General features: G+C 39.8%; 1 protein-coding gene across 2 annotated transcripts in view; it reads left to right on the forward strand.

The window, feature by feature from the left end:
* KATNAL2 (katanin catalytic subunit A1 like 2) overlaps positions 1-16,434 on the forward strand; it is a 28,472-nt gene that overhangs the window by 6,004 nt on the left and 6,034 nt on the right. Inside the window, exons 2-13 of one of the 2 annotated variants that reach the window (XM_059492474.1) lie at positions 338-483; positions 880-1,046; positions 3,090-3,132; positions 3,538-3,661; positions 4,624-4,719; positions 5,241-5,339; positions 6,063-6,140; positions 9,208-9,306; positions 9,852-9,915; positions 10,856-10,974; positions 13,037-13,128; positions 14,678-14,788. In XM_059492474.1, the coding sequence (XP_059348457.1) occupies positions 338-483; positions 880-1,046; positions 3,090-3,132; positions 3,538-3,661; positions 4,624-4,719; positions 5,241-5,339; positions 6,063-6,140; positions 9,208-9,306; positions 9,852-9,915; positions 10,856-10,974; positions 13,037-13,128; positions 14,678-14,788 (1,238 nt within the window). The remainder of the gene's footprint in view (positions 1-337; positions 484-879; positions 1,047-3,089; positions 3,133-3,537; positions 3,662-4,623; positions 4,720-5,240; positions 5,340-6,062; positions 6,141-9,207; positions 9,307-9,851; positions 9,916-10,855; positions 10,975-13,036; positions 13,129-14,677; positions 14,789-16,434) is intronic. The other variant, XM_059492475.1, reaches the window with a different exon arrangement.

Below are 16,434 nucleotides of genomic sequence, written 5' to 3' on the forward strand. Positions count from 1 at the left end.
ACTCAGAGAACAGGTTTCAGGTTGCAAGGGAAGGACACAGCCAGGATGGAGCACAAGGTTTCCTTGCACAGTCCCTGAAGCATTCAGGTCTGCAAGAGTCCTGCCCTGAAATTCACAGCAGTCTGAACATGTTGTGAGCCATAGCCATAGTAAGGGACATAAGTTACTTGTTCAACCCTAAAATAATTTTCTCTTCTCTAGGAAAAGGTTTCTACCCATCCAGTAGCCCTGATAATGTGTAAGAAAAATTAGATTGAAAACCACTTTCCTTCTGTTTATTAACAGTGAGTTGTTTTACAGTTCTTACATGCTGTTGTGTTAATTTGTTTGTTTCCAGAGGCTACATTTAGATGTTGCTAACAGAAATAAAGAGAATATTACGTTTGATCTAGAGTTCTGTCTTAATTCACAGGAGGAGATGCGAACAGAAGCTCGTCGGAAAAATCTCCTCATTCTAATTTTGCATTATTTAATGGAGAAAGGGTATGTTTTTTAAATAATAGTGCTCTACCCTTGTGGGATTGTGTGTGTCTGACCTGCTGTACTGCATCTCTCTGTCCTCTGTTGGCTGAATGGACAGTGGGGCCTTGGGGTTAATGTGAGGAAGTGGCAAACTACTATGAGGTGTCCTCACAGTTTACTTTGCTAAATTGTTTCAGTTTCTGAAACAAAAAATCTCTATATAATTTAAAATACTTTAGATCCACCAACAAAGCTTATTAAAATTAGAGTTTATACTTCTATAAAAATAGGACTGTGGACAGGTTAAAGATACTGTATGCTTACTAGTGCCATTGTTTGCTGCTTCTTTCAGAAATCAGAGTAAGATGATGACTCTCAGCTTTTTGATCCTTGTTTGTTTTGTTTTTAAATTGCCAGATATGTTGATGCTGCAAATGCTTTGGAACAAGAGACAAAATTAGGTTTACGTGGCTTTGAAGTTTGTGACAACATTGATCTTGAGACAATATTGATGGAATATGAAAGCTACTATTTTGTAAAATTTCAAAAGTATCCTAAAATTACCAAAAAGATCCTGGACACTGGTATGTGGCTCTGTTCCAAAAAGAAAGCTTTTGTTTCCAAAGTCTAAAATGTTTATTTCCCTGCTATGCTCACAGCCCTGACATGTATGTCAGCATTTAATGTTCAGGTTAATGTAATGTTCAATTTAATGTACAGTTACACATCTAAAGTTCTAGCACACAAGACACCAGAATTAAAAGAGGTGGCTTTGAGCCCTTCTGTTTTTCCTTCTTTCTTTATATAAAGGACCTAGAAGGTGGCATTTTTCTGTCTTTTGAAAGCTGCTTTGGTATTGGAAAATGTCAGCTAAGCACAAAGCATAATGGCAGAGATATATTTATTCACTTTCTTCTCATGGTTAGAGAATAGTGGATGAACGATACAGAATGAGGCAAATCAGAATATGAGCATTCTGTTATGACCCTGAATGGTTTTGCACTTGAGCACAAAATATAACTTGGAGAAGCCATAATAACAACTGTATGAGAGTAAGTGATGAAAAGCTTGAAGGATCTAAGTTTGGATTAGAGATTAGGGAAAATTTCCTCATGAAAAGGGTTGTCAAGCCCTGGCACAGGCTGCTCAAGGAAGTGATGGAGCAATATCCCTGAAAGGGTTCAAAACACGTGTAGATGTGGCAGCTGGGGACATGGATCAATGGTGGCCACTTCAGGGGTTGGGGAGTGATTGGACTGGATGATCTTAGAGGTGTTTTCCAAATTAAAGGGTTTAGTAATTGGAATTTTCCTGAAATTTGCTTGAAAAAGGCAAGTACATCTAGAACCCTATTGATTGCCGTTGATACAAAGAGGAAGAACAGCCCTGCAGGACATAACAAAAAAGATTTGTTACAAGGCAAGAGTGAAAAAATATTATAAAGCATTTTTTCACATCATAGTCAGAGCAGTAGGCAAGACTGAATCCATGACCTAAGTAAAAAAGAATTCCCAAAAAGCCACTCTTGGACACTTAAAAGCTCTCATTATGCATTTTTTTGTCAGTAAAGCTTCTCAGGCATGGAGTAGTCTGCCATTACCTACGCTCAGATTTGTGACCATGCTGGCAGGGAGGCATCATCCTTTTTCCCTAAAGCACAAGCAGCCTCTTCTCCTGCACTACACGTAGTTTTCACCATGCCTTAATTGTGCCTGTTGCCAGACTTGGATATCTAAATAAAACCCTTGGTGTGGTGTTCCTTCCAACTGAATTCTTTGCACCACTCTTGGCAAGTCCTGCAGTAACAGGTTGGTCATTTCCATGCTCATTTCCAATGAGTTGGAAATGTTGTAGATACACCCACAAGATTACAGGTTGCTCCATGGGCTCTGCTGCCCCTAAACTCACCGTGTTCCCAAGCTCCTTCAGGGAAATAACTGTTTGGGAAGGATTATTTTATTGTGTAGAATCATGAGTGCAAGAGCATTGTACTTACAGGAGAGGTGTTTTGGAGCAACCAGGGGCATGCTGGTAGCATCATACAAATCCTTGGCTTTATGAGTTCACATCTGGGCTTTGCAAGTTGGACATTTTGTGAAAAAAAAGCTCTCCTTTGACAGAAGTTGTTTAAAATAATAATAATGCAAAAGATAACGTAGCTTGATAACCACTATTGCAATGCGACATTTGTTCTGTCTTGTTATGTTGAACTTGATTCCTCTTCAGAGGAGTAAGGCAAATTCATATTTCCCAATTCAGCAACGAAAAAATTATTAGCATTAAATAAGCATTCTGTGTGCTATATTAAATTATTGTACTTAATCTAATTTCGGATGGTGTCCATTTTACTGTGAATATGATACTGGTTTTAAAATGTAAGCAGAGAAACCTAAGACTGAATGAGCTAAAATGTAAAAAGCTTGAAGCAAAAGCACTCTCACCAACACCAGTTTGTTTTCAGTAAGTTTTTGCAAGCTTGCAGTGCTTATATGCTGTTCTTGTTTATGCATTATTATTTCCAAGGTCATTATTGCGTGCTTAAAAATATTTTTAAAGGGGAAAAGAGGTTCAAATTGCCCTTTTTAGATCCTTAATTATTTTCCATTTTAATGTTAATTTTGCCTCAGCAGAAAATAAACAACAGCTGAGAAGTGGAGGAAGAGCAAGAAGGTGAGATATATGTGTGGGGTGTTTTTCTGGGCAGAAAATTTTCATAGTAAAAGCAAATATGCACTGTGGTTAAGATAATGCTGTGACACCAGAGGAGGACCAAAGCCTAGAGCCATGCTCCTGACTGTGTGGTGCATTTTTTCTGTATGTGCTGGAGGAAATTAGAGACTTGTTTCCCAAATGGAGAGGCAGACAATTTACAGAGCTTCTGCAGTGTGGGTAAAGTGGCGGGGGGGTGTTTGAAAAAAGTAAGCATTGAACTCTGCTGTGATTGAGATTAACACCATCACTTCAGTGGAAGCAAAGTTAGCCTAAAGCTGCTTTATTTGGAAGCTTTGGGTCTTTTGGTATTTTGAAGAAAAAAAAAAGTCATGGAAGTCTTGCTTTTTTTTTAATTTATTCTAGGACAGCAGCTTCTTCTCAGAATGTACCAAGGGTCAAACAACAGACAGTGCAACGATCAGTATCAAAAACTTCAGCTGGGAGTACAGCAGAACCTAAATCCTCCACCAAGGAGAGCCCCAGACAGGTTTAAACATGTTCTATCTTGGCAGCAGTACAGTTGAAATTAATGGGATTTTGTCTGGGAAGTCTGTAGGCAGCAAGAGGATGGGAGTTGCACAATTAATAATTGTGCAACTAATGGGTTTGACTGATTTTGTCATTTAAGGATTATAGGTGCAAGACCTTGAGAGAATTTCTGGCCATGAGTTTGGTGGCAGTCACAGGCAAAAATTAGAGGAAAAGGAGTTATATAATCCAACCTATACTAAAAGCAATCAGAGGTTTTTTCCATTAATACCAATATAGTCATTCTTGAGCGCCAGAAAACAGAACAAACAAATAAAGGATGAAGTGGTATCAGTTGTAAGCATCTTCACAGTGCATAAGTTGTTTGAGACTCGGGGAGTAATTTGGGTCTGTAATGTTTAGGTTTGAGAATCTCATTTTGGTGAGATTGTGAAATCGACTTTATTATCATCCCTGTACGGAGGGTGGACAGGAACAGCAGGTTGGTGGGCAAGCACTGTGTCTACTGCAACCTTTTTTTAAGGGCCTGGCTATATTTCTGCATCCAGAGGAACTCTTCTCTGACCTATTGCTACCCCTAAAAATACTGCAAAACTTTGCCTTTTGGATTTTACAGCAGTAAATGCTGTGAAGTTACTAAAATAGCTCCTAAAATAGCTCCTCGTTTCTGAGGTGACATGCTGTGCCTTTTACTTGGCCTGTCATTTCCACTGTGCATAAGAGCTGCTTCTTATGCAAAATGCAGTTTTCTGTTCAGTACATGGAATAACTTCACTGCTGAGCTCCAGAGCTGTGGCTTTCACTGCTGTCCAGTTAAATCTACCGTGGTGTTTAAATGATCAATATTTCTCTTGGAACTTCATCTGGGCCTCTGTGAAGAGAGGGAATGATACCTATCACATAATACCTTCAATCCATTTACTTGGCAACACATCTGTTTTAAAAGTCATTTCTCTTTAGAATAGTGATGGTGCCGATACTCTGGATCAATCTGATTTTGGCTTAAGCATCTCAGGAATTGGCAAAACTGGAGGGGACAGCTCTCACCCAAGAAAGGTTGGTGGAAACCTGGTATGTGGTTTCTCAGAGAAATATGTATGTAGGAAAAAAAAAGCACAGAGGTTTTAAAAAATATCAAATGGTAGGGTTTTTTCTCCATTTTTATATAAAAATGTTTCTGTATAGTCAGCTGAATAGTCCGTTTTATAATTTTGTATAAAAAAAATGAATTCTTTGCATAGGAGGCACTTTTTGCTTTAAATACTATTTCAAACATACTCAGAGAGGAATATTTATTTTTTTTAAAGCCCAGTGGTAAATAACTAAGACTGAAGATAAATTTTGAATTCCTGAATGAGGTAATGAAAGGCTCTGCAGTTAGATTATTGAATTGACTGAGTTGTGTGTTCTATCCCCATTGATACCACAGTTTTTGGGATAAATTTTTGCCATAGCTACGACTGTATATGCAGTAAGGAAACACACTGCTGTAATTGCAAACAAAATTTGGTCCAGTGTATTTTTAAGAGTAGTGCTACCACCATGGTAAAGCCTACAGCAACATTTTTCTCCTTTAGGGCCAAATAATTGACTACCGCAAGATGATTCAGGATGCTGTCAGAGTGCCACCAGATGGAATTCCCTTGAACAGCCTTAATTGTGATCCAGATCCATCAGTAAGTGTTTCTGATCGTATTTCCATCCAATGAATATGAACTTGAGTTTTGCACAACCAGGAACAAAACAAAATACTGCAACAATGTTGGTTTTGTTCCCAAGTGCTAAAAAAGGCCTTGGATTTCTGAGAGGTATATTTCCTCCTTGAAGGGACAGCCATACTTGATAGTGGTTGTTTATTCTGAATATGAAAGGCAACAAATAAAAAGGAGGCCTTAATATGAAAAAATAATTGCAGACACTTGCAGAACTTGTGGGAGTGAAATCCTGGTTCCTTTCAGCTCAGTATGTCTCTACAATAGAATTTTGATGGTTGAGATAAATTTTCTGTAAACACTCCACACACAGGCCAGAATTTCTCAGATAGTGCTTCCAGCTTTCGTGAAGCTTGTCTGCCTGGTTACTTGCTACACTGGAAGAAACTATCCAGAAGGAGAATGTGGCAAAACTGTGATCTGCAGTTACATTTTTCACTCCTCTTAGTCTATGTAGGTTGTATTTAGGACTTTAAGTGCAATAAGAAAGCTGCTCATTTTAATGTTGATTAGGGTTAGATTCTGTCAGAAGAAAATGACACTGCAAATATGGTTTTCTTTAAAATTTGTATTATTACACATATTTCTGCAACCTTAAAAGTTGATATTACTACAACTAAAAAATTATATAATAGTTTGTCTAAAAATACTTGCAGTCTGACAAGAACCTATGTTTTTCTCTTTTAGGAACGATTATTGAAACCTCTTAGTGCTTTTACTGGCATGACTGGTGAGATGAGAGAACTTGCAGTGGTTGTGAGCAAAGTAAGAGCAGATCTCCATATCAGTTGTAGAGAGATGTTGGTTATCTTTGTCATGTGGGAATGCTGTTTACTTCTTTTTACTGTCACTGATAGTGCAAGTTATTTTTCCCTCCGCATAGCTCCCCAACAAGTCATCTCTTTACATGTAATGATGTTTCTTTCTGATGCACAGTGGGAGGAAATAATTAAGTCCATTCATTTCTAATGGGGAACAGGCAATTTAATCATGCTGTGCAGACTGTCATGGATTTCCTTTTTGCTACACAAAAAAGTGCAATACTTCACTGGAAAGAGAGATTTAAATATATTAGCTAAAACTAACTATTATCTAATGTTTTATCTAGCTGTGATCAGATGATGGGAGAAACCTTGATTCCACCCTTTGGGTGCAGTTCCATTCCAGGCACAGGGCTGTAGTCTCTGCGGGCGGTGTGCCAGTATCACAGCAATATCTCCGTTCTGAATGTATCTACTAGATAGGATCTACCAAAATTACTATTAGACCCTGGTATCCCTGCATGGTTTAGAATCAGAGAATCATTTAGGTTGGAAAAGCCATCTAAGGTCATCAGGTCAGCACTGCCAAGGCCATCACTAACCCGTGTCCCCAAGTGCCACATCAACATGGCTTTTAAACTGCAGGGATGAGGATTCCACCACACCCTGAGCAGCTGTGCCAAGGCTTGATAAACCTTTCCATGAAGGAATTCCTCCTGATGTCCAACCTGAGCTGCCCATGCCCAGCCTGAGGCCGTTCCTCTGCTCCTGTCCCTGTTCCCTGGAGCACAGCCCGACCCCCCCGGCTGTCCCCTCCTGTCAGGAGCTGTGCAGAGCCACAAGGGCCCCCCTGAGCCTCCTTTGCTCCAGGCTCAGCCCCTGCCCAGCTCCCTCAGCCTCTCCTGGGGCTCCAGCCCCTTTCCAGCTCCGTTCCCTGCCCTGGACACGCTCCAGCCCCTCGGTGTCTCTCTTGTGCTGAGGGCCCAGAGCTCTCCCCAGCACTGGAGCTGCCTCAGCAGGGCCGGCACAGGGACAGGCCCTGCCCTGGGGCTGTGTCACAGGACAGTCCAGGGCCATTGGGTTAGAATGTGCCCTGAGCCTTGCTTTGTGCATCCTGTGCACAAAGGATTTGCACTCCCTGTGCATTCTCAGTGGTGCAGTGGAGAGATGCTGTTACTGTGAGCTCTGCAAGCAGTACCCTCATCCCAGCACTGCCAGAGCAGCATCAATAATGCACCATGTCCCAGGGCAGACTTGGGGATTCCTCCAGAATGGGCAGCTTGGCCCCTGGAGGGAGGCACAGCCTTGTCAGCAGCATTCATTTCACTCCTGGGCTGAGGTGTAGCCTGACAAACAAGCCCTGGTCCACTGGGGATGTGTGGCTACAGGAAACACAAATGCTTAGCATGCACCACTTTCGGATGAGTCACTCATCAGAAAGGATTCTCAGCACCACAGTGTTTGGTAGTGTTGTGAGTTTCTGGATATAAATATCATGAGTGGTAACATCTTGGGCAAACCTGATTAAAATCATCTTTCTAAAAATCATGGAAGACTTTTGCTGACTGATTTTTAAATCTGTGTACGGCCCAAATTCTTGGTCCACAAGTTTTGTATTTGGCATTTAGTAGAACTTAATAAATGTCTTAGGAAATTTTCAACCTTAAAGTAAGAAAATTTTCACTTGTTTCAATTCCTGTCTGGTCTTTTATTTATGGTAGACCTTTAAAATAATGTTGTTCTTGCTGCTACATTAACAGAAAAAGCAATTAAAAATTGCTTTCCATTTGTTATAGTGTGTTTTTTGAATTGTGCTCCATTATGGTATGTTCCTAGTTGCTATGGTAATCAACACTGTATAAATCAATACAAATGAATAGCATGTTATATCTATTTCATAACACAATCTAATTTAATTTGGAAACAGTTATGTAAGTCTCTACTTAATGGCAGAAATCTGATTCATCTTAATTCACTGTTAATAGACGGGGAAAGTGTAACCTATTCTATATAAATAATTTTTTCTAATTGTATTAACTTTTCCCCTTGGATGCAACCACATAATTTTTTTCCAGTCTATGTGGACTATTTTTGTTGGAGAGCAGAATTTATCCTGAATATTTGTACTGAGGATGTGATATTTTTTGCAATTAGCCCTGGAACACAAAGCCACAAAATATTATAAAGGCAAATGGAAAGATTCATAGAAGATTTGGGAAGCTGAATGAATTAAATGAAATTAATTTAGTGAGTGTTTCAGGGCATAGACTAATTGCCATCTATCTTTTGATAGATTCTTAGGGGGAAAATTTCTTCCTGTTGCAGAGTTTTTCACAGCTTTTCTTGCAGCATATAAAATCTTGCATAGAGTGGAGTACATAGAATTTTTTCGCTGTTACTTACAACACAAGAAATAACATAAATAATAGGTAATAACATTATAATAAGTAATAACGTAAGTAATAGGTGCAGCCATAAAGTTACTAAGCGTCAAGTTTAAAAAAAAATAAAATATTTTCACATTGCACATGAGTGAGCTGTGGAACTTGTGACTATAAAATGAACATGTTTAAAATAGGGAAGAAAAATTCACTGAAGAGTGAGGCTCAGAAGGTGTTTCAGCTCAAAGATTCAGATGTAATTTGAATTACTGAAGTTCATTGGTGGTGTAAACTTGAATGTGTCACTATGATTACTTTTGCTTCTTTTTTTAAACATCCAATACTTGCAGCAGTAGAGACAAAATATTAGGGCTGGTGAACCTTCTTATCCCAATTGCTCTTGATATGTTGGTTGGTTCCTAAATCAAACTAACAGAAAACAGATCTAAGAAAGATCTGCTCAGCATCTACATTTGCTAGGAATACATTAGGGAAACTGGGGCCTGGAGGGGAAGTGATTGCTGTGTGTGCTTCCCTCCTGGGAGGTGCCTGGAACCTAGGGTTAAATAACACAGCCTGTATCACTTAACAGCACCACTATTTTATCCCTGAGTCGATCCTTTTACTTTGCCAGAGTCATTATCCGACTGCAGAAGGAGTTTTGCTAACAAGATGTGATGTGTGTTGCAGGACATTTATCTCCATAAGCCAAACGTGAAGTGGGATGATATTATAGGGCTGGATGCAGCTAAAAGGCTGGTCAAGGAAGCAGTTGTTTACCCCATAAAGGTAAGGTGCTAAATAGCTTTGACAAAACCAGCGTTGGGCTTGTTTCCTTGCAGTTAGAGTGGTGTTTCAGAGTTCTCAGTATTGCTGTGCCTTGGTAGGCCATTTGTGTTAGGGATGTTGGTGTTCCTGTTTCATGCCAGAACTATTCCTGTTCCATCTGAAATGGCACCTGCATTCTTCTACAGGAAAATTACCTTTCAATATAATTACTGTATGAGTTAGGTCCAATTCTTTGGCACCTTTGGCATTGTAAGAAGAGCTGGGTTTGACTTATATTATTTCCATGAAAAATTATTTACAGAAGAGAATGTCACATCAATTGCACTTGAAAAAAAAACAACATTGAAAGCAGATTTCAAATAATAAACACAGCATTTTTCTCAGTACTCAGATCATACATGTCACATTGTTTTGGCATTTTTTATGCCTCTCTTCAAACTTCTTATGTATTCTGAATGTGCTAGGAGCAGTGAAGGTGAGGACTACAATCCCTTGCAGTTTGTTTTAGATGATACATTTTTAATCCCTAAATTACTTTCCTTCAGTATCCAGAGCTGTTTACTGGCATTCTGTCCCCCTGGAAAGGATTGTTGCTCTATGGACCACCAGGTATGGAGAGCTTTTTACCACATCTCTGTGTTTGTCACTGCTTCTTATTTTGTCCTGTGGATAAATCATCAATGTTAATTAGATCAGATTGTTAAAAAATAGCATGTTCTGTACATAAATTAAAAGGAGAGAATGTTGGATGGTTATGTACATCTCTGACACTCAAACCTGCCCTTTCTTGTGAGCCTTGGCTATTTTTATAGTGCAATCTTCCAGAGACAGTACTTACACTAAGAATTCAGGGGAATGAAAACTCAGATCTCTGTTTTACTCAGCTTGGACCATTTTAATCAAGATTGGCATGATCCTATGATATGTCAATAAATCTGCCATGGGTTTACCTCCTTAGTAAAAAATGTCCTTCCTTTCTTCTGCTTTTAGGGGTTGTTTTGAGAATGGGGTGGAAGCTTTGCCTTCTTCTAGCTGCGTATTTTACTTGCTAGTGCGGCTTCCCTGCTCCCATTGCCCCCCCTTTGACACCAGGATGTGGCTGGAAGGGGGCAGAGGGCACAAGGACCCCCTGAGTCAGGTTGCAAAGCCTCTCTCTGCAATGAAATCCATTTGTTCTATGAATGTTTAGGTGTTCCTGCCACAGAAGGCATCTGACCATTTCAGCATGCCAGAGGGCAGGGACAGATTTTGGGCTCTTGGGAATTAGGAATGGCTGGCTGGGAGGGTGGGCAGGCCCTGGCCCAGGGTGCCCAGAGCAGCCGTGGCTGCCCCTGGATCCCTGGGAATATTCAAGGCCAGGCTTGATGGGGCTTGGAGCAACCTGGGACAGTGGAAGGTGTCTCTGGTCATTGCAAGGTGTTTCAATCCAAACCATCCTATGAGTTTTTTACTGGTTTTACCTGACTGGTAGTAGGATGAGGGGAATTTATTCAAACATTCACATTTTATTCCTTTGCAGAGTGGTTTTCTCAAACACTGTTGTTTGTAGGTACTGGAAAAACTTTGCTTGCTAAGGCTGTTGCCACAGAATGCAATACAACCTTTTTCAACATATCAGCATCCACCATTGTCAGCAAATGGAGGGGTGATTCAGAAAAACTTGTCCGGGTAAGAATTCCTCTCTCATGCATTATACTTTAGCAAACATCACATTCCCCCTTGAAGAACTTGGGTTCAGCACAGAACTGGAGACAAGTGTTCCTCTGGTACTCATAATCTTTCCTGAATTTAGACAAAACATGACTTTGATTATACCTAGTTCTGAAAGCAGGAATAACATCACTTCTGTAGACATCTCGTAATGGATTCTTGCTGTGGGACTTCAGTTCTGTAATGTAAGATAGAGCAGATGTTCTGCAGGCAGCAAAGATCTTTGCCTGATCAGGAGTCAGACCATCAGAGTTCCAAACTAGTGCTTAGTGACCTCTTCAGAGCACTTCACATCCATTTTGCAGGGGTTGGCTCCTAGGCACCCTGCAAAATGTAATTTAGATCCCCAAATTCCTAATTGTTCATTGTGGCATGAAATGGGCAAAGAACTCCCTTGTCACAAACATCTTCCAGTCAAGTGCAGATGTAATGTTGTTTCAAGAAAGGTAGTTTGCTGGCAAGTGGGTAAATGCATTTTTGTGTATAAACTAGCATGGCTCAGCTGTGGTACAAAAGGTTCAGGCGTTCGTGTGCAGCATCTTTGCCCATCTGAATCTCTCCATAACATCCACTAGCTCAGTGGAAATCCACAAGCCCCTAACCTGCCTTACCCTCATCTCTTGAGCTGCACTTCAGGTAAATGCAGAGCTCTTGGAAAAAAATAACCACAGCAAACTATTCTCTGGAAACTGTATTGTTTGTCTCTCTTGAAATGTAGGCAATGGCTGCAGCACACTTACTCGTCCTCCCTCCTTTGTCCTTTAAAATTGCATATTTTTCTCCTGACATTCCCTTTCTCTCTTACTGATTCTCTTGACATCTGTCTCAGTAGCTTCCTGGAATTTTCTTTTCTGGCAGGAGTGTGTGGGGACAATCTGGTTTCTGCCACCATGATACAGAAAGTTTTTGTGAACATGCTGCAGCACATGCATTTATATTGAATTTGTGGCTTTTTACCCTGAATTAAAGTTACAGTGGAATCAAAAAATGAAGTAAGGTTGTTGATCAGGAGAGCTCTAAGAAAAGTATTGTGTGAATTTATATCCTAAATTCACATGTGCCTGATGAAGGGGAAGTATATATGGGGTTTGTGGTCATTTGGAGGCACATCCTCTCATCCTGTTTTGCTTAGTTCTACATGGTAGTTCTGTATTTTATATATTATTTATTTTATGTATTTTATACATTATATTTCTAGTAAAATTGTATACTGGTCATGGTCTACTTCTTACTCTGGGCAAGTGGCTTAAACTCTGTGTTTCATGCTCAAAGTGATGAAAAATAAAAGTATCTTTTAAAATTTGATTTTTTCAAGTGTTCAGATTTAAAAGTGCTGGACTAATATACTGTTACTGATACTTATCTAAAAACTCAAAAACCACTTTACTCAAGAAGAACTGACAGTGTTTTCTTACTCCTAACACAGGCCTCTTCATGTTTACAGAAAATTAGATGAAGCTTCATTCTCCAAAGAGCAGATCCACATTTTTTGTTTCAGCTTTCAGTCCATTTTTTAAATTGTGATTGTTCAAGGAATTTATGTTTGTTTTGATAATGAAAAAAAATGAGTGCTTGATTTTTATCAAAAGAATCAGTGCATTTTCTTTCATTATGCTTCAGCTGACCTGCATTTTTTTTCCTCAAATCCTTATTTAAAAAAAAAAAAAAGTACAAATGGAGCAACAACAAAAGGCACATGTTTAATCTCAGTAACAATTTAGGAGTTCCCAGAATCCTCTGATGGATCATTTTCTTCTATCCCATTATTCTCAGGGTACTCTGATAGGATTTAGACAGAAAGATTTACACATAAAGACAGGATTACAAGGCTGTGTTCTTTATATCTCCTTTACAAACCTCTCAGATTTTGAGAGGATTCAGGGACCCTCAGCCTGGCCAGAGCTTTTTTCCAGCAGATATCCCCTGGGATGTGAGTGCTGTTAATTTGTCTTCCATGCCAGTTCACTTTAGTGCCTTCTTGTGTCAATTTCTCTTTCACATTTACTGTTCTCTCTGGCAGGTGTTGTTTGAGCTCGCCCGGTACCACGCTCCTTCCACAATTTTCCTGGATGAGCTGGAGTCAGTTATGAGTCAGAGAGGCACTGTTCCTGGGTAACTGGTGGGACCACTTTGGGATTAAAGGGAGAGGTGCAGTGCTTGTGTCAGTCACGGCAGAGAAGCAAGAGAGCTTCTGTGAGAATTAGCAAGGGGCTACAGGGACAGCAAGAAGGAGAGAGGTGCAGGGCTTTATAACCAGGTGTGTTGTACTTTAAAGGGATTTGAAATGGAAATAAAGGGCAGTTGTGAGGGAAACAACAGGTGAATTGTTAGAGGTAAGTAAGAAGCAGCTTATTTTGTGGCACTTAGAACATAGGCAGAGCAGAGTAATAGGGAGTGTACACAGTGGAATGGCATTTCCATTAGTGACAGATTTTGGTGGCATTGTCAGGACTCCCCATTGCAGGACTGAGAGTATGTTGTTACTTGAATCCAAGGTTCAAGACAATTTTCAGTTAAAAACACATTAAAAAAAGGTTAGGGATGGGAAAGAAGCCAGAGAAATATAAAAATATTGTTACAACCATTAGGAACCTCTTACAGGAGATTTTATTATCATTTATGTGCAGTGAATTACATGATCACTTTATATGTATTATATTGTGTGTCTATATTGTATGCTTACTATTTGTAAATAGAGTATGTCCTATTGTGATGGGACAAAGATGCTACTTCTGGTCATTCTCACTTAGATGCAAATGTTTAGCCAAATTTGTCCTTCATATGTACATTTAAAAGCTCTCCTTAACATCACTGGGTTATATATTCTAATAAGGACTTTTATCCTCGATGCTGTACTTATTTTTACATGTACTTATTAAATACTGACTTGGCATTGATGTTTGAATGCCTTTGCAGAAATAAGTCATTAAACCTGAACTGCAGCCCTTACCATCTAAGGTCCTGATGTTTTCCCTGGGCTTGATCCAGGAGTTTCCAAGAGCTTCACATCTGGAACCAAGAGTTCCAGCTGGTTTTCTGCAAAACAGATTATCTGTATTGGGGCCAGAGTTCTTAGCACTTTGCTTAAGTTCTCCTTTTTGGAAGAAGGATCCTTTCTGTGTGGTCTCTGCCACTTTCTAAATTCATATCAGTATGGTGTATTTTTCTGTTTTCTTTTGATAGAACGTTTTGCAAAACGTTGAATTCAGTAGTAGTTTTATTTTCTTGTGGCCACTTCAGATTCAGTCACAGCAAAATGCTACCCTGAAGAGATAGGTGTACCAGTTATTTAATGGCAACTATCACATTGTAAGAATTCCCTGCTGTAGATCAATCAATCAGTCAATCACTCAATTGGAGCCCTAGCTATTTTGCAGTAAATGTTGGTCTTGCATGGAGATTAACATGAAGAAAAAAAACAAATAAATATTTTCTTTGGATTCAGTAATAGTGAATTCTCCTCGCTTTAATGCACTGAAAAGAGTCCATTTAAGTAATGATTAGAAAGCTTGATTTTAATGCTTAGATGTTAGCTAATGGAGCTTAATCATGCTTTGAACTGGGGCAAAACTGTGACAAGGGCTCAGTTGCTGTGAATGACACTGTATAAATAAAGATGATTAATGCACTGAGCAAATACCATTTCTCTGAATCTTGGTAGTGGTGAGCACGAAGGAAGTCGGCGGATGAAAACAGAATTACTGGTGCAGATGGATGGCTTGGCCCGATCTGATGATCTTGTATTTGTTTTAGCAGCTTCCAATCTGCCATGGTAAGAGATCCAGAGAGTACATTTTGAATACATTTTCATGAGCTTCTAAGCACAGATAAAGATTTTATTTAGACTTCTGCAGAAAAAGCCTTGATATTTGGTTAAAGCATTTAAAGATTAATTTTGAGCTTTTACTTTTAAACTCTTCAATTCTTGCTATTTGTGTCACATGAGAATAATCCATAATAAAGTCAACATATGCTGGTCGTACCAGCTGCTAATATTTAAAATGGAGTATTTGACTTTATAGGCAAGTTATTTACTATGTTTAAGCTAAGAAGGGTTTTCAGCCTGGAACTGTAAGGTGCTTAAAACATCTGGTGCTTAAAAGGATACTCCATAAATAGGAATGTTGGATTTTATTAGTATCAAATGTGACTTTGAAAAGTTGAGGGACAAAATTCTTCAGTTTTTTCAACAGAATTTAATATAGAAGAAAAAAACAGTTTAAGATTGGAACTGTGGAATTTCATTGAGCTGGGCAGGATGTGTATTAGGAACAAGACAAGTTGGAGAGGATAAGGAAGGGAGGTAACATTTGTAGTGTAACGACAGTGAATGCTCAGGAGAGGAGCTGCTGATCCTCACAGCACTGAGGTCTTTGTGGATACCCTTGTCCCTAAGGGCACATGGAGCTAAGTGAGTCTGTTCCCCTCTCACGTGGAGAGCAGTGAGTCTGTTCCCCTCTCACATGGAGAGCAGTGGGTCTGTTTGTTCCCCTCTCACGTGGAGAGCAGTGGGTCTGTTCCCCTCTCACGTGGAGAGCAGTGGGTCTGTTCCCCTCTCACGTGGAGAGCAGTGGGTCTGTTCCCCTCTCACATGGAGAGCAGTGGGTCTGTCTCCTTCTCACCTGGGTCAGAACAGGAGAAGACAGCAGTCCTGTTTCCAAAGAACTTCAAGCCATGGTCTGGGAGTTGTTTGTTGGACCCCAGTGGGGGGTGTTCGTGGAATGACCTCATGTGAGCAGCAGTTCAGCAGCATTTCAAGTGGCAAAACTAGAAATTTGGCTTAGAGGTGCTTTGTTTCGTGATATGACACCTGCCCAGCTCTGCAGTGTGACAGACACAGAGCAGGGCACCTAAAACCAGCTGGGAGCCAGAGAGGGCTCTGTACCCACAAAGACACAGGCTTCATGGATTGTTTTTCAACATCAGTGATTTCTGGCTGAATCTTACAAAGTTGCCATGGGGACAAATGTTGGAAAATCCTCTCTTTGTGACTGGAGAGCTCAGGGTTGTGATCAGCAGACTGTTGGGAGTGTCTTGAATGTCACTGGGTGTGTAACCACAGCTGCTTCCTTTTAAGTACTTATAAAAAAGTCTAAAGTCCTAGAGCATGTATTATTTGAACATACAAATGCACATTTTGGTTGTGCATATCACCAAATGTTCTCTCACAAAGTCTGTGGTAATATTTTATTCCTCTTGTCAGCTGATCCCCTTTTTGTCAGGCCTGGCTGAAAAGGTCCAGGGAACAGGCAGGTAGAATTAAACAACAGAAGTGGAGCTTTTGCCTGAGAATTGAGGCTCAAAGGTAATATTTTCAATCAGTCCCGTGTGGCAGGTAAGCCTAGCTTGTCTTGTCCAGGGTTTTCAGGCTCTTTAAATAAAAGAATGGCTGTGTGAGCATCTAAAATTTGCATAGAA

This window comes from Ammospiza nelsoni, chromosome Z (assembly GCF_027579445.1).
Source record: "Ammospiza nelsoni isolate bAmmNel1 chromosome Z, bAmmNel1.pri, whole genome shotgun sequence".
Taxonomy (NCBI): domain Eukaryota; kingdom Metazoa; phylum Chordata; class Aves; order Passeriformes; family Passerellidae; genus Ammospiza; species Ammospiza nelsoni.